The sequence below is a fragment of the Myxine glutinosa genome, chromosome 6, assembly GCF_964187855.1.
Source record: "Myxine glutinosa chromosome 6, kmMyxGlut1.1, whole genome shotgun sequence".
Classification (NCBI taxonomy): domain Eukaryota; kingdom Metazoa; phylum Chordata; class Myxini; order Myxiniformes; family Myxinidae; genus Myxine; species Myxine glutinosa.
This window is the reverse complement of record NC_136266.1, coordinates 183,063,018-183,090,322: the sequence shown is the minus strand read 5'-3', so window position 1 is coordinate 183,090,322 and position 27,305 is coordinate 183,063,018. Positions and strand designations below refer to the sequence as shown.

Sequence of the window (27,305 nt, the reverse complement as noted above, 5' to 3'; positions counted from 1 at the left end):
AGAGATGGTGGTGAACAGCTGTTTTAAAGACCTGGAGGGACGAGTGGGATTGAAGAGAGTGAGGGGGTTTGTTCCAGAGGTGGGAGAAAAGAGGAATGAAAGAGTGAAGGTGAGCAGAGGGTCTTGATTTTGGCAGTTTAACCATAAGAGGGTTGCAGCCAGATCTTATTCGACCTGTAGGAATATTTGGGGGACAGAGCCCAGACAGAGCTGGAGGAGTAAGGCCGGAGAGGAGTTGATAGAAAACAGAAAGACCATCAACCTGCCTGCGGTGAGTAAGTGAAAAGCCCTCGGAGGTAGCTTCATCACCTCGGAGGTAGACTTGGTGATATAATGGATAGAACATCTGCTCTGAGTCTGGGATTTTGATGGTTCAAGCCTGGCCCAGTCATACCAAACACTTTAAAGATGGTATGTGTTGCTTCTTTGCTCAACGTTCAGTATTTAAAAGGATAGAGCACGGACAAACAACCATAGCGCAGGCTTTGATGGGCCTAATCACCCCCTCCTGTATTGAACCTCCTTGTAAGTAACAACCTTTCGAGGCCATTTTTCCCCACAGAGCGGGGGTTGGCCTTTTCCAGGCACCGTGGTCCCCTTTTTGAAGCAATGTTTTATGGCCAGATGCCCATCCTGCCGCCAACCCTGTTAGTCGCCTCTTGCGACACACAGGGAATTACCAGTGAACTGGTACTCAATTTGCCGACCTCGGAAGGATGACAGGCTGAGTCAACCCCCCCTGGCGTTAATTCAGCGATCGACTGGGATTTGAACCCAGGATTCTAGGATCCCAAGCCAGCACCCTAACCACTAAGCCAACACTAGGCTCAACCTCCTTATTAACGCACAGGTTGTAAACCTGGTGCGTTATAGCGTTTGCCTGGGAATTTCTGTCTCTCCAAAAGTGAAGCTCCGTTTCTGTCGCTCAGATGTGTAGCCAGTTTCTGTCGCTCAGATGTGTAAACATGACGTCATCAAATCTATATTTAGGCTAACCATGGGCTACCCCTTTGGCTGGTACGCGGCCGCTCGCTAGTACATAATATAGGATATATTTGTTATATGTTATGTTATAGGATATATAGGATATATGTTATATGATATAGGATATATATAGGATAGGTTATAGGATATATATGTTATAGGATAGGAATATAGGACCCAAATGACCCAGAGGACCCAAATGACCCAGAGGACCCAAATGACCCAGAGGACCCAAATGAACCAGAGGACCCAAATGACCCAAATGACCCAGAGGACCCAAATGACCCAGAGGACCCAAATGACCCAGAGGACCCAAATGACCCAGAGGACCCAAATGACCCAGAGGACCCAAATGACCCAGAGGACCCAAATGACCCAGAGGACCCAAATGACCCAGAGGACCCAAATGACCCAGAGGACCCAAATGACCCAGAGGACCCAAATGACCCAGAGGACCCAAATGACCCAAATGACCCAGAGGACCCAAATGACCCAGAGGACCCAAATGACCCAGAGGACCCAAATGACCCAGAGGACCCAAATGACCCAGAGGACCCAAATGACCCAGAGGACCCAAATGACCCAGAGGACCCAAATGACCCAGAGGACCCAAATGACCCAGAGGACCCAAATGACCCAGAGGACCCAAATGACCCAGAGGACCCAAATGACCCAGAGGACCCAAATGACCCAGAGGACCCAGAGGACCCAAATGACCCAGAGGACCCAGAGGACCCAGAGGACCCAGAGGACCCAAATGACCCAGAGGACCCAAATGACCCAGAGGCCCCAAATGACCCAGAGGCCCCAAATGACCCAGAGGACCCAAATGACCCAGAGGACCCAAATGACCCAGAGGACCCAAATGACCCAGAGGACCCAAATGACCCAGAGGACCCAAATGACCCAGAGGACCCAAATGACCCAGAGGACCCAAATGACCCAGAGGACCCAAATGACCCAGAGGACCCAAATGACCCAGAGGACCCAAATGACCCAGAGGACCCAAATGACCCAGAGGACCCAGAGGACCCAAATGACCCAGAGGACCCAGAGGACCCAGAGGACCCAAATGACCCAGAGGACCCAAATGACCCAGAGGACCCAGAGGACCCAGAGGACCCAAATGACCCAGAGGACCCAAATGACCCAGAGGACCCAGAGGACCCAAATGACCCAGAGGACCCAAATGACCCAGAGGACCCAAATGACCCAAATGATCCAGAGGACCCAAATGACCCAGAGGACCCAAATGACCCAGAGGACCCAAATGACCCAGAGGACCCAAATGACCCAGAGGACCCAAATGACCCAAATGACCCAGAGGACCCAAATGACCCAGAGGACCCAAATTCTATGTATGTTTCTATGATGATGTATGTTTTGGTGAAAGTACATAATGTGAATACTAGTAGCAATTTTACAAAAACCATGGCATAATTTCAAATCTTGACCCGAGATGATAATTATGCTACATCATAATTTCCATGTGCCAACCTGGGCGGAATCCAAGTGGATTCACTTGACTTGTTATTTCCACTATTACTACTATGATTACTTGCAAATGTATTGTTACGGACCGCGGATTGGATGTTATTTACCGAGCGGAGGTAACCGCGGCCGAACAGTTGTTCCCCGTTCCTTCCCGACTCACCCGATTCACCCAGACGTTGGCCAAATCGCGCTATGCCAAATCAATGATGGAAAGGACACGACGACTGGGAAAGATGAAACGACGCAGTACAGTTCTCAAGACCTCCGGAGGAGGGTATAATTACAGTGGTGGAGAAAAGGGGGGATGATTACAAGGCAGAGTGAGGTAAAGACACAGAAGAGATGGGCACTTAAATACAGTCTTATCTTAGCCCAGACAGACCACGGACAAACGGACAAGGTAGACTTACACAGGGATTGATGGCAGGAAGGGACAGGTAGGTCGATGGCACAAGGTGCACCTTGGCTCGGGGACAGGATAAACACAGTCCAAAGATGCAGGGAGGTGTCACAGCGCTCGGAGGGGACGTCTTGCTTTCTCTCAGCTCGGCGCGCATCTGACGTCACCGCTCTCTCACTGCGCATGCTCAGCGGGGAGTGACACGCCCTCGGCTGGTTGGTTCCGCCCCACTGGGGCCGGTCCGCCGCTTCCATTGGGTGCGGGGGTTACCGGGCTCCGCCCTTGACGAGGAGCCGACGGGGAGCCCCTGTTTGGTAACCCCGTCGAGCACATGTCCGATGGTGGTTCGTTGGGAAGGCCTGGTGCCCTCCCACCACTCCTACCAACCAAGCCGGAGTGAGGACGCGCACTCCCTGCGCTCGTTGTTGTTGTTGTTGTTGTTGTTGTTGTTGCTGAACTGTGAGGAAGAGCTGCGGGGAGGTATTGGGAGGTCCTAAACTTCCTAACGGTGCCATACAATCACATTCTGGTGCAACGAAGGGTCAGAATTAATGGAAACGAATCCTTAACTGACATAGACTAAGAATAACTAGCAAGATGTCCTATAGTTGTCTTACATGAGATGCGGTGGACCTGGATGCGACATTTAATGGGGGAAATAGGGGGAGGTCGGATCTACAGAGTGTTGTTTACAGAAAATGGGACTAGGGAATGGGGGATTGGGGAGAGTTGGGAAGTATTGAGGAAATAGGGGAATATTTACAAGCGGATATGGATGGATGCAAATCCCATATCCGCAACAGTATCTTAGGCCATACAAAAGATAGAAATGAAGAGATAGAGATAAGTATATTTATCTCCACTACCAAAAGTGGATTTCAGCATTTTGATGGATATTCAAATCGAGTGGAGATGTTAAACATTTTGAGGATGGAAATAGGGAAGAGCCATAAGATGAGTTATGGGATGTTATTGGAAGGGCCTGGAATTCTGATTATAGATTGTAATATTGTATGCAGTCTAAGTGGAGTGTATATTCTTTCCTTCCCATATCACCCAGGCCGTTTTCTGTCTGAACTTCTCGGCCCGGTTTTGAATGACGTGCGGGTATCGAGGAATCGTCCCAGTGATGCAAAGCGACAGGCTGACCCTGAAGCACTTGTCCAGTGAGAGACTTTAGATCATTTAAGTTTTTGGATTTTTCTAGGAAATATTGCAGACATTTTGTTTTGTGCAATATTTGTCTCTTTTGTTGCAGCTCTGGCGATGACGTTTGTTTGCCACTCGGAGCTGATCAGGATAGCCGTGAATGCTCACCGGTTGTCGGAACCCATGGAGGACGAGCAGGGGAAACACGACAGAATGTGGTGAAGGTGGTGCAAGAGCGTGGGAGTTTGGAGGAAGATGACATTGAGAGTATGAACACATTTGATGATGAAACCGTCGATTGGACATCAGGCGATAGAGAATTGGCAAGAGAGCAGAAGGGGTTTAAAGAGATTAAGACTGCTGTTACACACGAGCCCAGTGAAAAGGGGCAGGAATTTCAAGCATGGGATGAGTTTGATGAGGACGAGGTGAATCGGCTGATGGAGCAAGAGGAAAGGACTTTTTTCTCCATGGGCAGTGAGAAGTCGTGTGACAATCGTGTTTCACGTGATTGTGAGCTGCACGTACTGGTGGTGAAAGACCGTGATGGTAAAGACACACTGGCTGTGGACATGGGTGAGTGGATGAGGAAAAAAACAGAAGTGATGGTTGTGATAACTGGATTCCCAAATGTTTTGAAGCACAATGTAATCTATCTATAATTCCAGTAATCTCTGTGTGTATGTTTGTATGTTTGTATGTTTGTATGTATGTATGTATGTTTGTCTGTGACCGCTGTTTCTCGACAACTACCGGTCCGATATACTTGAAACTTGCCAGGTATATTGCTGGGGACCCGAGGATGTGCCTTTTCAAGGTTTGAAATTAATCGGACAAGTAGTTACCGAGCTATGGCGATTTAGCCGTTCGCCGTTCGCTTTGGCGTTGCGAATGGACCAAACCATTTCATGTAAATAGAGGGGGGGGGGGGGGGGGGGTTCTGTGGTCGTTGCGAATGGACCAAACCATTTCATGTAAATAGAGGGGGGGGATTGTCACCGTACTCGCAAGCCGTTCGCCGTTCGCTTTGGCGTTGCGAATGGACCAAACCATTTCATGTAAATAGAGGGGGGGATATAATTTTAGATATATATATATAGTACGGGCATATATATAGTACGGGCATGCCCTAGTAAATTTTAAATCTGAAACGACATACTTTATTAGCCCCGTTGGACTTTGTCCGAAACGGGGGCTTATGGATAGGGTCTTGTCTTTGCGTCCGCAACCATTTCTCGGAGATGTATGGACCGATTTTTGTTCATACTTGGTACAAAGACGATACATGATGCCATACGTATGCACATAATTTTGTTTCCTGATGCAATCAAAGATGGCTGACCTTTTTTTTTTTTTTGGTCAAATCAAAGATGGCAATCAAAGATGGCTGACTGAAACCTGATATTAAATATGTCCTTAGCCATTTCTCAGACATGTATTTACCGATCATGTTCAAACTTGGTACACAGATAATGAATGATGGCTTTCATATGCACTCATTTTTTTCGAGATTAGATCCAAGATGGCCGACTGGTAGACTGGCGGCCATTTTAGTTGTAAAAAAACCTGATATTGACCACATTGTCAACCATTTCTTGGACATGCATTTACCGATCTTCTTCAAACTTGGCACCAAGGCAATACATGAGAGTATACACAATACACATGCAGAAGATTTTGTTTTGCAATCCGACCAAAGATGGCCGACTGACAGCCTTTACCTCCCGACAGCACAATTACTAAAACCCGAGGGCTATGACATTTTATGTCTTTTTCTTCTTGTTTTCACCGGTTTCTTCACATATACATAAGGCATAGTAAAGGTTGGTTGCATTTGTACTCTGTGTGCATACAAAAGCTTTCAAATGATCTGTTTGAAATTGCGAAGCCTTAACCAACTTAATGTCAGACAGGATAGTGTAACCAACTTACCTTTGAACTGTCTAGTCTGGGGTTTGCCAGGTTTGTGTTTCATAGCCAGGGCATCACATCAATGTGTGTCATCCCGCAGATGGACATTAAGCTCGGTGTCTTGTCTGCTAGCATTAGTTGGTGGACGTTGAAGATCCCGCCCTGTCCGTCATAAAGAGGAGAAAAATTATCGTCTACATTGGTCAAATTCCAAAGTCCTGCCCTGACTACTCCTTTTAAGGCAAAGGCAAACCACCTAGTGTAGTGCTTGTCATGATATGGGTTTCGGAGCACTGAACCTGTTTTTAGGTTGAGCTTGAGATAGAGAGAAAGACAGGCGAGAGATAAAGGGAAAGGGTGGTTGAGAGACAGACAGAGACAGACAGACACAGACAGAGAGACAGACAGAGACGGAGACAGACGCACAGAGACAGACGCACAGAGACAGACGCACAGAAACAGATGCACAGAGACAGACGCACAGAGACAGGAGGGGAAGGAGAGATTGGGTGGGAGAAAGTGAATACCTTCCCTTCTGACGCATTATGCTCTGATTAGGACAATATCAAAAGTTTGATGTAGTTAACTACTTGATGTTCTGAAGCTGTTTCATTGTGCAGGGGTATACACGAGGAACAGGAATTTCCGCTTGTACGGTTCAAGCAAGCGAGGCAAGGATCTACCCCTTCTTGTGTCTCCTGACAACACCTTTGTTCCTGCATCAGTGGTACCTGGGTCGGAAGAGAGGATGATCTTCCTTGCATCGCTTGTCTGTAACATCCCGTGAGTGAAGCTTTGGGAAATGTGACTTTAACTACAATGGTTGATGGCATATTCAGAACCTCAGTTGACACATTATTATTATTTTTGATCAGTGCAACTATTTTTTGCTGAATGAGGTTCTCGAGAGTAGGCGATAGATTAATAAGTAGATATTCTATGAATGCATTTCTGCATTGAAAGGGTGAATATTTAAATAATCTTAGAGGAGACATCCCGGGAGGGAGGGGTAGCCGTGCCATATTGTGCACTATTCGCAGAAAATTATGATATGGGATTGCAATATACCTGGAGTGGTGTACTGTGCTGTGTGCAAGAACTGCCACGAGTCGTATATTGGTGAAACTGGGAGGAATTAAAAATGGAAATTGAAAGGCCAGTTCTACGAGTTCCCTTGTAATCAAAATTGACACAATAGGGGAGGCCAGTAGGCCCATCAAAGCCTGTGCTGGCATTGCCAGCTTGTGGTTGTTTGTCCATGCTCTATCCTGTTAAATTGATTTTTAACTGATTCTGAGGACCTTTCACTCTCCCAGCGCAGGCATGTTGGGCGGTCTTTTTTATCTTCTACCGACTCCTCTCCGGCCTTGCTCCCCCAGCTCTGTCTGTGCTCTGTCCCCCAAATATTCCTTCAGGATGTACAAAGTCTACCAGCAACCCTCTTCTGGTGAAACTGCCAAAATCAAGACTCTCTGCTCACCTTCATTCTTTCATGCCTCTTTTTTCCCGCTTCTGGAACAAACTCCCACACTCTCTTCAATCCCACTCCACCCTCAGGTCTTTCAAACAGCTGTTCACCACCATCTCTTATCTTTCCCCATCCAAAACCTTGATCTTTTCTACCCCCTTTAATCCACCCCAAACCCACCTCCTTCAAATTCCGTTTTCTTTCCTGAAATCCCCTGCAGTGTCCGTCTTGTTTATCTCTTGTACCCCACCCCATTGTATTGCTCTCCCTTCCACAGTTCTCCTGATGTCCCTGTTCACTACTGTTATTGTCCTTCCCTCTCTCTACCCCTCTTATCTCCCACTTCCTGTATCATATCTTCTCTGTGTTGGCTCTTATACGAGCCTCGACTTACTATATTAAAAATAAATGCTGTGCGTCAAGCAAGGAAGCATCACGCACCATTTAAAAAGTCTTTGGTATGACTCTGCCAAGGTTTGAACCGCAGACCTCCCAGACTCAAAACAGATGCTCTAACCATGGCGCCACTGAGCCAGTGTCGCAAGAATGGATTGACAGGATGGGATGGTGAGAAATACCACATTGCGTATAACCAGGCCAAGACTTTGATCTGAGTGGGACTCTTGTCCTGGATACAATGGCCATTAAACATTGGAGACGTGGTATGCCAAAGGCCGGGAAGGTGGTCTAACTAATATAACTTTTGACATAAATAAGGGGATAGTGTAAAGCACAAACAATTTATCTGTCTCACACCTCCAACTTCCCCCATGCCACTTCTGCTAGTTGCTTCAACACAGATTGCAAGCTTGCCAACAGGCAATGCCAGACATTCATGGCCATACCACACATGTCCGCTCACAAATTTAACTGTCAGCTCATCAGCATACTTTATCCATACATATGTGCACCAGGGAGGAAGGAGAGCATGCCAGTCAGGAAACTGCACCCAATCGCACTCACCAGGGAGTGCAAACTACAGAGAGAACGGCAACCAGAGAGAAATTTGTGCAACTCGCCTTACTCTTAATAAATCCCCCACTTGAGCAGGTGTCTCGGACCGGGGGACTGGAGAGGGGGACTCCGACCTCCATCAAGCCACGTGGCCTTACTCGCCCCTCTGTTGCTTGGGCCAAATGGTCCATATGACCTTCACTCACTTGGATCATGTGAACCTCAGGACGCTGCAGAACATGTTTGCACATACAGACGGATCACATCGACGAATGTTGCAGAATGTAATACTGTATTTGTGAATGCGTGTTGTTACGGACCAGTCTATTCTGTACTTCTAAGATTTAATTATTGTTGGAAAAACTTTAAATGTGGTGCGTGTTGCTTCCTTGCTTGACGCTCAACGTTTCAAAAAGGATAGAGCATGGCCATTTAGATGGAGAGTGAGGGGATGGGGTATGGTGGGTGGAGTGAAGGTGGAGAGGTCGATGGGAGGGGAGAGAGAAGAGAGAGGATGGGAGGAGGGGCATGAGGAGGGTGTGGGAGGGGAGGACAAGATTCCTTCTGCATCCATCCTGTCCACCCCATTCTTGCCCACCACATTTTTGTCTAAGTCTTTCTATTTTGTCCTTCAACTCCGCTGTTGGTGTGGCCCGCCACCCCCAACCCCCTCACTACTGTTCCTTTTGTCTTGTTGTGTCCTGATCCGTTCAGTGTTTAGTTCTTCCATGAGACTTCACTCTGTATACAAATACTGTCATAGATTGGCAACCATTGTGCAGACTTGATGGGCAGAATAATCTGTTTCTGTGTTGAAGTTCCTTGGAAGGGAACTCATCTATTATATATTGTGAACCGTGGTACCTGTCTGTGCGTTTCATTTGTCTGTCTCCCGTTTATGGCAGCCGTTTCCTATGCTGCGTTTGAAAAGCTCAACATTCACTTTTGAAATGACGGGAGAACCGGCATGCATAATGTTGATTCCAAATTTTATTTCGCAACCAGGATATTTTGCCTTCTTTTTAGCCAAATTGAACCTCCGCCGCCCCATGTTGCACCACCATTTTGCGGTTGGCGGTATAAGTAGCTCAGAGCTTTGGCTCTGAGTGAAAAAAGAGTAAAACATAATGAACCTTTTTATAAAAGTTTATTAGATAATAAAAATTGATAGATTAACTGAAATTTTTCCCATCTGGCGACGGGTACTCTTCCTCGTAGTTTTGTAACAGAACATGCCCTACGGATTATGATTGTATGCTAACACATGAAAGCTTATGGCAAAGATGGTAAACATCTAGATGTAGAAGCTATAGGGCAGAGTTTGAAAGTAAGATTGCATTGTCGGATTGGCTGACTGCACAAAGATGAGGGAGTGGATGATATTGTAACCGGCTCTGTCCGTCCGTCTGTCACGCTATCTCCTCCTAAATGGTTGTGTCGAAATTCACCAAACTTGGCAGTTATTATCACCACATGGCAAGAAGGTGCAAGAGCAGTATATTATTTGGCTCTGCCCCTGAGGTGGGGTCAAAAGGTGAGATACCAAAAAATGCAGTTACGACACATTTATAAACATTTCTTCATGAAACTTTGTATGTGCAATCAACATTGGAGGACACATGAAATATGCAACGATTTGTTTTGGATTTGACCCTCTGTTCATGCCCCAGGTGGTGGGGACTTAGGGTCACAGGTGTCAAAACGGGAAATTTTTTAAACTCAAAATTTGATATTTAATCATTCCAGGTGGAACTTTTTGCCATCTTTCACCTTTTCTTTAGGTGGAAAGCATGGGGATTTGCGATGGCGTGCCATCAACTTCGCCCTATTTTATTCTTTACGAGTACATAGCTTGTGATACAACCTGTCCTCTTCACCTGAGGTACAGAGTTGCTGCCACAACGTTTTGCTCCTAATTATCTAGTCCTGCCAAGTCTGTTTCAATACCCATAGGGCAAAGCTGTCTAGAACAGTGTTTGTTCGTCTGTATGTCCCCTCAAACGTATACCAATCAGAGCTGAGGATCTGGTCACATGACAGGGTGATGTGATGACGTCTGATGTCATTATGGCGGTACGTCAGCTGACTCCACACCGGCATTTTGAATCCAATTTCGTTCAGGCCTAACATATCGTCGAACCTGTAATATATCACAATCGCCATGCTCCACCTTAAGGTTTTTCATTGTGTGGAACACAAACAAACCAAATGTTAAAATGACAATGAAATATCGAAAGCATAGACGTTACGTCTCTTCCAACAAAACGGTGCGTATAGGCCTTAGGCTTCATGCCTTCATGGCTCACCTTCGGGCCGTTTCGGTCAAATTAAGCCCAGGTTTCTTAATACAGTAGTGCATCGTTTCAGTCGTATCGTTTTCATAATAGTTATAATAATAATATAGTAAATATAACCATAACACTTTAATCCCAATGTCGTGAGTACAAGGTTAATGGATTGAAGTGGTATATGGTTCATGAATCAATGATGAGCGGTGTACGGTACTAACAACCACGGAAGTAAGGAATGCGCCACTTTTTTTTGATAGCATGTTATAAACCAACCCTTGTGGGGTATATAGATTACAGTAGATCTTCGCTCAGTTCTGTAAGTAAAACTTACCTCACGGATGTCGGGATTCCGCCAAATTTATTTGTTTAATGTTATAATCAGCATTAGCGACTGTTTAAAAAGCTAATCATTCATATGTGCTTGTGGTTTATAATATTTTACAAGCCTGGCTACGCCGCTGTTAGACTTTCGGCCTTGTTTTATCAATAATTTTGCAATTAGTCATCGTTTCCTTAAATTGTTGCTTTTCCAGACACTATGCCATTGAATTAACCCCAAGTTAGAGTCCATCCACAGAACTACCGGTAGAGAGGTTTTGGCATGATTGTAGTTTGAGATCCTACATTGTGTTGTTCGTGAATGTGTTATGTCACATTGTTTTGTTGGTGGGAGTGCCAGGAGTTGGTGGTTGAACTACGTGGTTGCGCAAACTTTCTCCCCAAGTGCAATCTGGATCAACTCTCCGCTGAACATGAATAGGAATTATCGCTGTTACTTCATTATTGTCTGCACAGCTCAGAGCTTTAACTTTTCACCCCCATGTCGCTTGCAGTGTTGGGGACCACGTGCAGTTACTGACCTGTGATGATGAACACTCTTTTATCCAAACAAAATCCCCTGGGCAACCCTGTAGCAACCGTGTAAGACAACTGGAGAAAGATGGTGAGTTGACGCTGTGTAGCGTGTCTGGCATGGATTTTATGAAGCTTCTCTCCATTGTCAGCCAGTGAATTTACAACTCGCAATGTGAGGCATGCCGTAGCATGGGAAGAAACGTGTCATTTTATATGGAATATTATACAACATGTTGTCTGAAGGTGTTGCACTCTTTAAGTGTTGCTTGTTCAGTCAGACATTCATTACATGCTTACTCTGCCTTTTCATAATGCAACTACCATGAGAACCTGTCTGCTTGATTCTAGTAGTGATTACTCATCTCCACCGTGATAAAACTGATCCAAATCCTGTCCATGTGCATTTCAGAGATTTCGGGATTCCATTCCTCCCATTTCCCCGCCATCGATGAATTTATAAAGACACAGATAAACAAAGGAGGCATTGTGGGTGGTAAGCATTAATTTGTTCATCGTTTCAACTACCGAGCAACTGTCTGGATTTGTTTTGTACCTTCCTGGTTTTCCATGTGTATGCATATTATTTATGTTGGCTTCAGCTATGAGAAGGTTTCCCGGTTCGGTGGATTTCTGCGGGTTTTTTGAATGCCCGAGTCATTTCGAAATGAGTGTAAATATGGTTTTAAAATCAAGTGGGTGTCAGAGGGGTTTTGTTTGAGCGAATATTGTAACGAGCTGGTGCTACGATACAGCCTCGGATGGTCCTAATGACCGTCTCACTGCGACCCAATTGTAAAAAAAAGGCCAATTAGTCTGACCTGCACTGGTCAAAGCTCACTAGATTGTACACCCAGGTGGTGACCAGCCATTTTAGTGCTTTACATTTCCGAACGGAAGATCTATTGTTATTTTTCCAGGTATTATTACTATGCCAGGCTATTTTTGTTGGCCCAACAGCACCTAAACGGCTTGGACTACAAACACTATTTTTTCATGGATATATACTGCTCTGAAGTTGTGCGCCTGACCTTTAGTAGACCTTTAATGCACCCCTTTTGACCCCTGCCCCTCCGACAGGGTTGGAGACGGGGTACATTAAAATGAGCTACGTCCGACGCATTATCCGTCCATGGACTTTTGTGTACGATACGCCATATTTCAAAAACCGTTGACCATTTAGCTTCCATATTGCAGATATCTATTCCTCATGACATTATTTCAACCTAATTCGATTAGGGCTGTGATTGGCTGAATTATGTTGCCATGGCAACCATCTCGATACGACAATCATCTCGAACTTGGCTTGTGTACGTGATATTTCAAAAACCGTTTAAGATTAAGCTTTTATATCACACAGATCTATTCCTCATACCACCCAAAAGGTGGGGGGCCCAGGGTATCAGCTCCTTGTTCTTGATACATTTCAGGGAAAACTTTTGTTCAATCAACATTAAATTTTGCAAGCGGAAAATGCTACCTGAAGAAGCATATTTAAATGAGGTCACTGTGACCTACTTTCTTATTTGGTAAAAGTTTGTGTTCACACATAGGTGATGCACTTTGAGGTGTCCGAGAAGGCTTTTTGTAAACTAGGTCATGCTGGCTTATTTGTAGCATTAATTTCATTGTTTCATTTGACCTTTGACCTATTTTCTCTAAGTTTGTCCCTTTTCTTACTTTTAACATGATGCGTGTTAAGTGTCCTCAATGCCTTTATTTCAAACTAGCTCACACCAACATATTTATGGCTGGATTTGGCGTTTGACTTTTTTTTTTTTTCTTTCGTACATAAGCTCAAGGCTCGTGGAAGAGCTTTTATGGCACTGAACAGATCAGGAATAACAGAATTAAAGCAACAGTAGAGGGAGAGAGAGGGTGAGGGTGGGAACCAACAGCAGGGTTGAGGGACAAAAAACAGGGCCACTTGGACAAATAATGAGTTTCAGGAGGAAAGACAGAGGTTAAGGGAGGGAGCTATGGGGTGGACAAGATGGATCGAGAAGGAAATTCTCAGGAAGGAAAAACTAGAAATTTGGAAGAAGGTGGGCTTGGGGTGGGGGCTAACAGGGGTAGAAAGGATGATGCTTTTGGATTGGGTGATCTGAGATGGTGGTGACCAGCTGTCTTGAAGACCTGCAGGGAAGAATGGGATTGAAGAGGCTGTGGAAGTTTGATCCACAGGTTGGAAAAAGAGAGTAACAAATGTGTGGAGGTGAGCAGTGATTCTGGATTTTGGGAGTTTCATGAGAAGGGGATTGATGGTGCAACTGTGTGTGCCCTGGAGAAACCTGGGGTGCAAAACCAGAGAGACCACCGACCTGTCTGCGATGGGAAAGTAATAGGCTCGTGGATTGGCTTCATCGTGGGGGGATTCCAATAACCTGGATATGTCAATGAACTTTTTGCTAAGTCTTAAAAGGTAGTTAGGGTGTGCAGGTCTAAAGGCTACAAGGAGTTTTAGGGGTATTTAGTGGTCTTCGTGGTTTTGAGGGTCTTCTAGGATCTTCGTGGTTTTGAGGGTCTTCTCGGGTCTTCGTGGTCTTAATGGGTCTTTGGGTGATAAATGGTCGCATGTAATTATTACATATACTCACGTTCTGTATGGACAAACGGATAAACAAACGGACCCAAATGCAATATCCTCTTCCTCTGGCAAGGGTAACTAGAGCGGGCACTTGGTAGAGTGCATACCTCCGCGGGGTTGAACAGTTTACCTTGTGTATCTCGCTGATAAGTCGGATCTGGATCCAGACCTGAACCGAAATTGAATTGGCTTGTTTTTTGGGTGGCGGAGGGGACAGGAAGTGCCTGATTGCGAATGCCCGAAAAGGTCTGACGACATTGCTGCACCGGTAGAGAGTGTAAGAGATTTAAAAATGCATCACATCCTTTGACTGCCAATAAATTTGTCCTCACAAATTTTTCGGTGCCTTCATGAGGAAGGCCTCTAAAATTGCTCAAAAGGTTTCGCCGATTCCACGTTGTCCTGGATTTAGTCAATTTTCATTGCGAAAATACCACACGTATCCTGGCAGCGAATGACGCTACCTGGCAAGCCTACAGGTGCCATAAGAGTTACGTAGGAAAGCGATAGTGCTTCTCCAGTACACCACCACTACCATAATGGACATGTTCTCAGTATCGCGATTAATTAAAATTATCTTATCGCATGTGGACATGTCCACATTTTGGGTCCTTTTGGTGTGCAACAGCGGCTGGAACACTTCCGTCTTGATCGAGAGCGTTATGGTCTATGTTTAATTTGACTGCCTCGTTTAAGTTTGATTTGAGGCCTCGTTTTCTTATTCGTCACTTTGCAACTTGCTGTTATCTCCAGATATTGCTTTTCTACCCTAAATTTATATCATCATCGTCATCATCATCATCACAGTCATCATAACCATCATCATTTTTTTTTTTTTTTTTTTGTATACTGAATCGAGGCTCGTGAAAGAGCTGACATTTACTTCACAAACAAATCAACCAGACAAACAAAATATATAAAAAGAGGGAGCAGAAGACAAGATGGGGAGAGAAGGGGAAGCACACAAACACAATATTTGAGAGCAGGGAGATGTGTGAAAGGGAGAGGGCTTGGGGGGAGGAGGCGTGGGAAGGGGGGGGGGGGGGTGGGGAGGGAGAAGTATAAAACACAAGGACACCAAGGACTTCCAGGACAGAAGTTGGTATTTCAAAAAAGTGGAATTGGGGTGAAATTAGCGGGGGTAGAAAAGATCAAGGGTTTGGATGGGGGAAGATAAGAGATGGTGGTGAACAGCTGTTTTAAAGACCTGGAGGGTGGAGTGGGATTGAAGAGAGTGAGGGAGTTTGTTCCAGAGGTGGGAGAAAAGAGGAATGAAGGAGTGAAGGTGAGCAGAGAGTCTTGATTTTGGCAGTTTAACCATAAGAGGGTTGCAGGCAGATCTTGTGCGACCTGTAGGAATATTTGGGGGACAGAGCCCAGAGAGAGCTGGGGGGGCAACGCCAGAGAGGAGTCGGTAGAAGACGGAAAGACCACCAACCTGCCTGCGGTGAGTGAGTGAGACGCCCTTGGAGTTAGCTTCATCGCGGGAGATTCCAATTCGGAAAGATTCCCGGAAAGATTCCGGGAGATCATATGGAAATAGAAGGTAGTCCTGGATTCGTGTCAAATCCACAGATCATTCGATATCTTCCGATCGTTCCCAGATATCCACAGTTTATAATAAATCATTCAAGCTTCTTTCAATGACTCAGGAGTGGCCCACAATGCACCATTCTATATTTTGAGAGGTTACAGGCAACCCCCTGCCCCCAACTCCCCACCTCCCGACCTCCACGCCACTCTCCTTGATATTTTCCTCATTTTTCAAATGGAAGCTCTCTCATACCTGTTTTTTCTCTCTTCTTTTATTTAACACGTGCCCTTTTCGAACCTGTTCCTCAGCAATCCGTCAATGGACCTACAATGCCAGTCGTGGACTCCTTGTATATGATATTGCTCGAAACCGCTGGTGTGAAAATATTGGTCGGCCCCACCGCAGCAACCACATTAGGTACGTGCATCACACCTTTTTTTGTAACTCTCCTCGCTCTTTCTTGTACATTTTTCTCTTTTCCTTCCTGAGTCATTCTGTCCTTGTGCATCTCAATTCATTCCCTCCAGAAAGTCAAATGAAAATATGTCGAGGTTGCTGTTCAATTTTATGAAAAAAAACATCATTATTATTTTATTATTTATTTGCAGTATTTTGTACCATAATTTGACATCTATCACGTATCAAATTTTTCTATTTCTATTACCCTCGCCAGAGGAGAGGGTATTGCGTTTGAGTCCGATTGTTACTTGGCAAATGTTTTTTGACAAGTATGTTGATCACTCCGGTTTGTGTGTGTGTTTGTTTGTTTGTTTGTCTGTCCACTCACTTATACTTGCCTACAGGACACAATTTTAAACCGATCTTCACGACACTTCACTAGATGGTAGAGCTGGTGGTCCGACAGAATCCTATTTATTTTTGAGGACAAAAAGTCATAAGCCAAAGGTCAATCACATTGTTTTCGAAATTTCTAAAATCCTCAATTTTCATCTTATTGACTTGAAATTTGGTTAAGATTTTTATATCAGCTTACAGAATTAAACCACCAATTATATTTGAGATCAACATCGGCCAAAAGGTCAACATAGGCCAAATTTCTAAAATTGTCAATTTTCATCTGATTAACTTAAAATTTGAAGACGATTTGCATATCAGGTCATTGAATTCAACCACCAATTATTTTTTTTAGATCAAAAGGATGCTCCACTGAGTGCCATTCTACTTTGGTCTCTTTTGCCAACTGTCGCTCTATGAGTGATTTTTCATCTGTCTTTCTGTCTGTTTGTCCGCACAGAATAAGTACGTTTTTAAAAAAAAAAAAATTGTATCAGAATCGAGGTACGTGTAAGAGCTAACACATTGAACATGAAAACATGCACAGACATATAAAACATGCAATGAAGGGAGCGGGAGACAAGAGGGGGAGAGAGACGGAAGCACACAAGCACAATAGGAGAGAACAGGGACATCAGTATATCTGTGGATGGTGGATGGGGGTGGGGGGAGATTGGAGGGGTTCACGGTATAAAACAAATGAACACTTCTAGGAATTTCGGGAAAGAAGTTGGGGATTTAAAGAGGTTAATTTGGGGTGTTTTAACGGGGGTAGAAAAGATCAAGGTTTTGGATGGGAAAAGATAAGAGATGGTGGTGAACAGCTGTTTTAAATACCTGGAGGGAGGAGTGGGATTGAAGAGAGTGAGGGAGTTTGTTCTAGAGGCGGGAGAAAAGAGGAATGAAAGAGTCAAGGTGAGCAGAGACTTGATTTTGGCAGTTTCACCAGAAGAGGGTTACTGGCAGATCTTGTGCGTCCTGCAGGAATATTTTGGGGACACAGCACAGACAGAGCAGGGGGAGCAAGACCGGAGAGGAGTCGGTAGAAGACAGAAAGACCACCAACCTGCCTGCGGTGAGCGAGTGAAAGGCCCTCTGCGGATGAAAGGAGAGTTGTGGATGAAAGCTTTGTATGTGGTGAGGAGCTCAGAAGTGCCCAGAAAGGTCTTCGCATGACGGAAGATGCCCAGTCGGCGACTGGCTTTGGAGGCCAGCTTGGAAATGTGGTTTTCCCAGGAAAGATCATGGCAGATAGTGAGACCCAAAAGCTTGAGTGACAGAACTTTTTCAAGAGGATTGTTGAGAAAGTAGATGGGAGAGTTGTCCAGATGGTCTGGAGAGATGTAGTGAGAGTGTGAGATTTGTCAGGATTGAAGGACATGTTCCACTTGTTTGACCAGTTTGTGATTTTGTCCAGATCTGCAGAGAGTGATTGATTGAGAGAGTGAGTGATTTTTCTCTGCAACCGTTGGTTCGATTGACAGGACATTTTCACCATAGGTGCGCCTCCTCCTGTATAATTTTCTAATGATAATTATGACGTCATAGGTCACATGGTATGGGCATCCTCTTGGAAAAAACGAAAAACTTTGCACCTCTATATCTGAAAGCGCCGCGTAGAGAAAATTGTGACATGGCTCATTGTAAAGAACTCTCCATGGGGAACAACATATGTTAATGATGTCACAGGTGTCTCCATTATGATGTAATAATTTGATAAGTACAAAACTTAATCCGATCAGGATGAAATCTCTTGAGCATCATCTAGGAATAAATTTGTGGAGAAAAAAGAAAATAATGACCATTGGACACGTGGTTCAGCCACCATATTTTTTTTCAACACAAAAGCCATAAAAACCACGAAAAATCCTTTTTCTCCGAAACGGCTGAACAGATCGAGGCGAAACAATCCGTAGATGGGCAGGGGGGTTGAGGGAGGAATGGGGGGATGGAGGGGGGAGACGACTGATCGTTCTGCGCACCGACCGAAAAAGGAACAAGGGACGCAGCTTCCTCGTCAAGGTGCGACACATTAGCCCTCTCTGCAGGCTCGGCACATCCAGCAGCCATCCGAACAATTCTATCCGCGTCTGCAGGCGTTCTCCGGCTCTTTTTCATCTGCCTATCTCAGATAACCACCCCAGTGCTCGATCAACAAGGCCACGTGACCAACAGCTCCAATCACGAGAGCCGTAATGTTTTATCCACCTCCTGCGGCAATGCTAAATGTCGGCTTAACAGCCACAAGGCCTTGTATGACTTAAAAAGAATATATAACGAAAAGATAACAGAGGATGGAAGGATCCCAATTATATTTGCCTCGTCATACTTCGACACGTTCTGGTCTTTGTGCACAAATACGACAGTCCTATGCTGAACATTTAATAATGAAATAACTACGCTACGTTACCCCCTTTATTCCCTATGACATCCCTGCAACAATTGACTGCATACAGGATAACCACATTTGGAGACATCAGTGTACAAATCAATAGGATATATGGGATTTAAACCTGGGATCCCACCATCATAATCTCAGTGGTCCAAACAGACCAATCTAGCTTTGCCATTGAATTTGTTCTTACAAAGGCAATGTCTATCTAACTTTAATCATGTTAAAACTAACCATGCTTCATATTAGCAAATAGTGTGTGTGCGTGTGTGCGTGTGTGTGTGTGTATGCGCCACAATGACGCAGGCTATGATTGTCTATAGTGGACTTGGAAATGCAATATCACCGGGGCCTTGATGGTTTATCCTCTGGAATTTAGGATTTGCTTTGGTTGTTTGCGGAGCAGGATTGAGGTGAATCTGGAGGAGAGGATGTTCTACCAACGCTGCTACGATCCAGTTTGCCGCTCGCAAAATTTTTGCTCCAAAGGTTGGTACAGAACATCTGGCCATGAAAACTATTCCTTTGTCATCAATACAACAGCTTTGTTTTATTGTTAACAAATCTTTCTCAAACAATTATAAAGGTTGAGGCTTTTGTTACATTTTAAAGTGGAAGTTTTGAATCGTAATATGTGGTTGTTTTGTTGTTGTCGATTTTTTTTTCGTCATCTGCAATTGCACGTGTTTGTATTGTCATGTGCGTTGGTGGGGTCGCTACCACCCACAGGGTACACTCCAATGACCATGCTCAAAAATGCAGTAACCACACCCAGTGTTGCGGGGCTGGTTGCAGCCAGTAATCTGATCAGTTGGAATAAACAGGCCATTTAAGGAAATACGAGTGAAAAATAAATCAGAAAAATAAATCAGTCCTTGGCACACCTGAGCTCCTCACCACATACAAGGCTTTCATCCACAGCTCAATGGAATACTGCTCTCCCCTCTGGCCCGGTGCTCCTGCCTCACACCTCGCTCGGCTTCACGCTGTTGAAACCAAAGCTTTCAGAATCATTGGAATCTCCCGCGATGACGGTAACTCCGAGGGCCTTTCACTCACTCGCCGCAGGCAGGTTGGTGGTCTTTCTGTCTTCTACCGACTCCTCTCCGGCCTTGCTCCCCCAGCTCTCTCTCTGTGCTCTGTCCCCCTAATATTCCTACAGGTCGCACAAGATCTGCCTGCAACCCTCTTATGGTTAAACTGCCAAAATCAAGGGTCTCTGCTCACCTTCACTCTTTCATTCCCCTTTTCTCCCGCCTCTGGAACAAACTCCCCCACTCCCGTCAATCCCACTCCTCCCTCCAGGTATTTAAAACAGCTGTTCACCACCATGTCTTATCTTCCCCCATCCAAAACCTTGATCTTTTCTACCCCCGCTACTTCACCCCAGATGCACTTTTTTTTTTTGAAATTCCAACTTCTTTCCTGGAGGTCCTTGCAGTGTTGATATGTTTTATACCTCTCCCACCTCCCCCCAAGCCCTCCCCCTCCCACATTTCTCTCGATGTCCTTGCTCTCAAATGTTGTCTTTGTGTTCTTCCCCCTCTCTCCTCATCTTGTGTTCCGTTCCCCTTATTTTGTGTTTTATGTGTCGGTTTGACTTTTTGTGTGATTAATGTTAGCTCTTTTACGAGCCTCGATCTTGTATACAAAAAAAGAAGGAAAAAAGTGCCACAATGTTGTTGATGGAAAACAAACTATTTGCAATTTCCCCAGATTTCCTTAAATCTATCTTTGACAAATCCTGTACACAAAAGCATTATTCACAAATACATTTGGATAATGCAACTGTAGGCACCTTGAGATTATTTTACCAAGCACGTGATCACCAACTTGATTGTACAGTGAGCAGTCGAGGGAGTGTCACCTCATTGACAACGAAAGCAATGGTGATCCACACGATGAAGAAGCACCAGAAGATGACAATATAAGATCGATGTATTACAGCGGTGCTGAGGAACACTGTGTTGTTGAACATCTTTTTGCAAAGAGTACTGCTTTAGATTGACGATGTTACCCCTCGCCACGGGGAATCGCCACCATCTTGCTGTGGTGAATAAGCAGTATGGATGGCCCTATAGGAACTTGTAAGCTTTCCAGAGACTGCGCATCCCAACAATGATGCTCAAAATAGCTGGGGTTTTTGTAGTATTATAAAATGTAATCTGTAAAACAGAAATAGGCCCCCACTGAAGCCAAGGCTCTGATGAATGGCAAGCGTCTGAGAGCATCTTGATTTTGAAGGAAGAAGCCTCCATCGCCCTCTCCCCTCCTCCCAAACAAACCCAAGCACAACAGCGATCCCAGAGAAGTGACTTCCACAGTATTCCTTCTCCTTGATATGAGTCCTCTGTCTGCCGACGACATCTGTCTCTGTCCACACAATTTTGTCCGTTATTCTAGCACAATTCTAGCACAACAGTCCGTTATTCAACACAGTCAATTCTATTTGAGTACCAGTTCACTGGTAATTCCCTGTTTGTCGTTAAAGGCGGCAAAAAGGGTTGGCGTCAGGAAGGACATCCGGCCGTAAAACATTGCTTCAAATAGGGGACCGAAAAACAACAACAACCACGGTTCCCGAAAAAGGCCAACCCCCGCTTTGCGGGGAAAAATGGCCTCTAAAGGTGGTTTTTTATTTTATTTATTCTAGCACACCTTTCCCCAAAAGGGCCCAATCACAAGCAGCCCATGGCTTCCGAGCCAAGCTTGTTAAGGTATGCTCTTGCTTGCCCAGGCTTACCCCCAAAACCATTGCCCATTTTTACCTCGATTATCAACCTAGCTCACATCTTGCTTAGTAACATTACTCTTTGCTTAAGTAACATTACAAACTAGAATGGCACTCGTGGAATGCATCGTCTCGCCTCGCATGTTCATTCTGAGCAATAATACCATCGTTAACTGAACACGCTACTATTATGGCCCGTATACCCGTAACATCCATGCACCCTATGATGTCACATAGTTTATTGGCTTGGGTTATGAACGTCGTAAATTTCATTCTTCACTCACATCGGGTCAAAATCGGCTCAAAGTTCAGATATATGAAGTTTCTGATTTTTCTGACAAAGATTTAAATTCGACCAATTATGGTTGGAATACCGCTTCACTGATATCGTCGTTATCACCTTATATACCCCATAGGGGGTTGATGACGTGCCAAGTTTATTTTATTTTTTGTGTTGAGAGGTCTTGGCGAAAATTATATCCAGTTTTTTGTCCCCCGTCGCACCGTGGAGCGAAAGGGGGACTATGGTTTGTGCGTGCGTGCGTGCATAAGCGAAGGACCGAATTCTAATTTGGTGTGTGGGTGCAACCCACGTCAAAATCCAAGATGGCCACCGCCATGTATGTCTGATGCCATGTATGTCTGAACCTTGTGAGCGGAATATCTTGAAAAATAAGCGAAGTACCAACTTCTAATGTGGTGTGTGGGTGTATCTAGGCCTAAGGAAGAACGCTATTGAAAATTGGGTCGCCACGTCAAAATCCAAGATGGCCGCCACCATGTATGTCTGAACCTTGTGAGCGGAATATCTTGAAAAATAAGCGAAGTACCAACTTCTAATCTGGTGTGTGGGTGTATCTCGGCATAAGGAAGAACGCTATTGAACATTGGGTCGCCACGTCAAAATCCAAGATGGCCGCCTCCATGTATGTCTGAACCTTGTGAGTGGAATATCTTGGAAAAATAAGCGAAGTACCAACTTCTAATCTGGTGTGTGGGTGTATCTAGGCATAAGGAAGAACGCTGTTGAAAATTGGGTCGCCATGTCAAAATCCAAGATGGCCGCTACCATGTATGTCTGAACCTTGTGAGCGGAATATCTTGGAAAAATAAGCGAAGTACCAACTTCTAATCTGGTGTGTGGGTGTATCTCGGCATAAGGAAGAACGCTATTGAACATTGGGTCACCACGTCAAAATCCAAGATGGCCGCCTCCATGTATGTCTGAACCTTGTGAGCGAAATATCATATCATAGCATGTTTTCTGCGTCTTCCACTTTGTCAACTCACATCACTTCCTCGACGGGGGACCTAGGCGTAACGCTTGTTTAAGTGATTCTTCACCATTGGGAGATAGGGCCAAAAATGATACATAGGATATCTCAAAAAGTTGTGGACGGATTTGGACAAAACTTGTTGGACAGGTTGTGCGTGTGACAAGGAAGAATCGATTCAATTTTGGTGAAGATCCGGATCCGGCTAGAAGAATTTTTAAGTGATTCTTCACTGTTGAGTGATATCGCCAACCAGGCAGACGTATGCTCTCTACTGAGTACTGTTCTCGTTTTAACTTTTTCAGGGAGGGGTCAGGGCCAAATCCCACTCTGATGAACACCAGATGTTGGAGTGTAATTCAAACCCAGGTCCAATATCCCACTCCTGACACCAAATGTCGCATCCACGGGTCTTATAATGCCGATGGTGGGATTATAATTATAATTAAGTTGCCTCAGGATGGGTTGAATCACATGAGGGATCCGAGTGGAATTCGTGCCTTGCGTGCACCGATTGGAATTGCTAATTTCAAAAGTCTTTTAAAAGCTAATGTTACCAGTTTTAACCTCCCCTAGGGATTTACCCAAAAGAGCCAAAATGCTTTCTGATGCGCGAGGTTTGTAATGGTGGACCACCACATCAAATGTGTTCTTAAAAGATAACAGGTTTATTTTAAAAAAAAAAAGGGAAGAAGACCACAAAAACAGAGAATCCCAAAACAAAAGATAGATGGACACGAATGCAAGGAAATCGATAAATAAAATATACACACCTGGTATAATAAAAAGCCTTTATACAGGAGAAATAAAACATAATGGCCACGAGCACACGGTCATTCACAATGAGGTGGCCAGGCAAGGACTTTAAAAGGATAACGGCACCGGGTATCGGAATGGCTCCACTGCGTGCAGGTCTTCAAGCCCTGGCACGGATCAGCGAACAGGCGAAGCGTCCGGTCGGGTGAGGAGAATGGAGAGACAGAACGGCGAGCACTTGTATTTAGGGCAGCCAGGGAATACAGCGGGCCGCACGTGGTAAGCGGAGAATGCCAAACCCAGACTCGGAGTGCTCATGCACGGCCATGTGAACGAGGTGTTGTCGCAGGCCCTCACTCGGGCCAAAACCATCGCGGGTGGATGATTTTTTAAACGCTACACATAGGTTGCAAACATCCAAAAATAATTCATTCTTTCTTACCTTACCTGGTGCCTCACCTATTTTACAGAGAGAACAAAAAGGATGAACACTTTACTACCAAATGTTTATTTGTACACTACCCCTTTCATGGCAGACATCATAGCAAGACAACTTGACTTAACGAATCCCTGATTTACAGAAAAATGTTCTAAGCAACTCGAGCACACAGTCCACCTAACATATTGTTGCGGATCTCCGACGTCGGCTCTCCCCTTTTAACCTTTAATGATGTGATATTTACAACAAGTGTGGGTTCTCAAAACCGCAACAATATCATCTATCTAATACATACTCCCTCCAACATAACACTATTATAATGTTGAACAATAACCTTATTATTTTCAGTTGCATTTTCGCCACGTTGGTTTTAATAAAAGCAGAGGATATTTTAATCTCTCGTTGCTGCGAATGACTCGATTTTTGTTCTACCGCATAATATATAAATTGTGTATAACGTTTGTTTTTTCTCTTTCCCCTTTAAGGTTACCCTCTACCTGCAATACTTCACCCAAAGCAATAGAACCTGTAAGACCAACTTTTGCTTTTGCCAATTGAACGTATCTTTTGCTTCTCATCTACTGTCAGTGGTGTGTTTTAAACAGGTAAGATTTGCTTTGGGAATTGCTATTGTAATTGCATTTTGTCATTTTCAGGCCTGTCGGTAAAAGAGAAAGGAGGAACACGAAACGAGAAGAGCTCGTGGAATATTTGTTTCAACCTCCTTGGGATCGGATCGAATGCCTGGTGCCAACATGGGGAAACAGTGTGGATGTTTTTCAAATGCAGAGGGTGCTGAAGACGAGGTGATTTGGGGAGAGGACATTTCATTGCAAGAGCTGCCTGAAAATAGGGATAGAAAAAAAACCGAGGCCTCTAATTTACTTCTTCAATTATTTTATTCTCTGCCCTGACATTTACTTGGTTCTTTATTTATTTCCTTAATTATTTATTTTTGTGATTGAACTTTCACTTTGTTACACACGCGATTAAGCATTCTCATGGAAGGAAACACAGAATTGAGGCTCCAGCATTGAGTTTATATGGAGGGCCATTTGATGGCCGTTCGGAAAATTCCTATGTCCATAACCGAGAATCCTCAAAACAAGTTTGTCTTGGTCTGTATTTCGACTTTCATTGCAATGTTATCATTTTAAACATGTATTTTAGAAACGTACTTCTGTTGCACATCTGTAGTGGTTAAATGAGGTCTCTGGCAGCCATTTTGAAAAGGAGCCATAACAGTGAAAGTGGCTCCACGTTTGTTTCAACGTTAACAATGAAAACGTTTCTGGGGCACTTTAGAGCTCTTAAAAAAGTTCGTCTCACCAAGTCCTGGGGTGAGGAGGAGTGGGTTCTGGTGTGATTCACATTGATAAACTCATTATACACATCGGGGTGTTTTTTTTCTGGGAGCTGCATCATGTCCGCAAGATGAACTGGCAGCCATTGTACATAGTTTGATCTGTCCATGGAGTTGAAGTGTGGGGCGAGGGTGGCACCCGTTGCAAGGTGTCGGAGCTACTCAGCATTTCTCTCGGCCTTGATGAACTGCAGCGAAGTGCTAACCATTGCAATGTAATCGTCCCAGGACGAGAAAAGGTCACACGTCTGTCGGGATTAATGTTGCAATCGCGTGAACCCCGTGCCAGTGGCTCGAGCTCTGCAAGGATTTTGTCCAGTATAGCTGGGAATGTTTTGTTCTTTCCAATAATAGCAATGTGAATCTTTTGAATTTTGTTGCGCAGAACCTCTTTATTGATGGAATGTCTCACCTGAGAAGCCATCGACCTTAAACGAACATGGTCTCCGTGGTTAACGAATCCGTTAGACCCTTAACACCTCGAAGATGCTTTGCAACCCGAAGACCCCAGAATTGGGCCAGGTCCTCGAGGTTTCCCTACCCGAGTCTGAGGTCCCCAAAAAATGAACTTGAGTCGGACATGAGGCCGAGTCCGGACTTGAATCCTACAGCACTGGTTGATGACATGGTTGAAAAGTCCCAAGTGGCAAAAAGAAAATGGTGTCCATGACAACAATTTCACCCCATTATAATCAAATGGGAATTTTTTTGTGATTTTAGTATTGCCAAATCTCAGGAATTTATCAAGATATCAATTACAACTGACATAGCTTATTTGTTACATATGTATAGTGTATGTGTATAAAATGTAGTCAAAATTGGTCAAAGGTCAAGGTCTATGCCATCCAAAACATCTAATACTCTTATTAGGAGGCAATGAGAAAATGTATCAACCAAATTTGTTATGCACAACATTCCATCATGTAAAACAGTTGATAGGTCAAATTTTCCAAATTACCAAATATCTGTTTTAGTCAGGTTTGTTATGTAATTTCGTTCTTTTTTTGTGGAGATTAGCAAAACTATACATTTTTGGAAAGCTGATAGCACCAGGAATCCGAAAAACCATGTTTCCATTTGCGCAAATTTTTCTTTGGCGGCCATATTGGATTTTCAAAATGGCCACCATCGGAAACCTATTTTTCGCGATATCTCAACATCCGAACCACCTAGAGTGCTGATTCCAACACCTATACCCACATTTTTGGGGATGAGGAATCACATGAAGCCATCTAAAATAATCTACACCTACCCTGGGATACCAGGTGGCAGCCTACAGCGGATTTTCAAGATGGCCACTTTCAGGAAACATGTTTTTTTCTGAATATGTATACCACATTGAGTGATGTTTCGCTACATTGTGGCACACGGATCATAATTATGAAACCACATCCCTCATATATCCTAAACAGGTGATTTATGTATTCAAGAGGTAAGTATATAGAGATGAGGCTATACAATCCATAATTATACATGTAATAATTACTTTTATTTGAACATAGAATATTTCCCATAGATGAAATTTTATCTTTGTCAACATTCATCAACATTTTGTCCTCATCACTGTCGTCAGAGCAGAGAACAGGTTGATAGTCATCGTCGTTTTCACATTCGGAGCTGCACAAACACAAGTCTGTGCATGCCAAGTCATTGGCACGGCACGAACACCGTCTCGATGAGCAGTCTCCTTTGCACTGACATCTGACCATCTCAAGTATTGCTTTCGGTGCTGGAGGTACATCTGTCATTAGTGGTTTCAATTCCCCATCGTTGTCCTTGAAGTAGCCATGTTGCTGTGGATCCAGGAACACTTGATGTGCGATAGTAGCCTGAGCCCATACCCTTGCCTGAAGATGTACATGATCAACATGCTGATTTAGAGCCCCTAGCGTTGGAGGTAACTTGTGACTTTCAGTCATGTGTTTACAGAA

General features: G+C 44.4%; 1 protein-coding gene across 8 annotated transcripts in view; it reads left to right on the top strand.

The window, feature by feature from the left end:
* PRIMPOL (primase and DNA directed polymerase) overlaps positions 1–25,404 on the top strand; it is a 43,529-nt gene extending 18,125 nt beyond the window's left edge. For all 8 annotated transcript variants that reach the window (XM_068118992.2, XM_068118988.2, XM_078780926.1 and 5 more), the window contains 9 exons: positions 3,939–4,044; positions 4,137–4,603; positions 6,559–6,721; positions 11,485–11,594; positions 11,916–11,999; positions 15,933–16,041; positions 19,218–19,300; positions 24,497–24,539; positions 24,668–25,404. In XM_068118992.2, the coding sequence (XP_067975093.2) occupies positions 3,939–4,044; positions 4,137–4,603; positions 6,559–6,721; positions 11,485–11,594; positions 11,916–11,999; positions 15,933–16,041; positions 19,218–19,300; positions 24,497–24,534 (1,160 nt within the window). In that variant the 3' untranslated portion in view covers positions 24,535–24,539; positions 24,668–25,404. The remainder of the gene's footprint in view (positions 1–3,938; positions 4,045–4,136; positions 4,604–6,558; positions 6,722–11,484; positions 11,595–11,915; positions 12,000–15,932; positions 16,042–19,217; positions 19,301–24,496; positions 24,540–24,667) is intronic.
* The last annotated feature ends 1,901 nt before the right edge of the window (positions 25,405–27,305 follow it).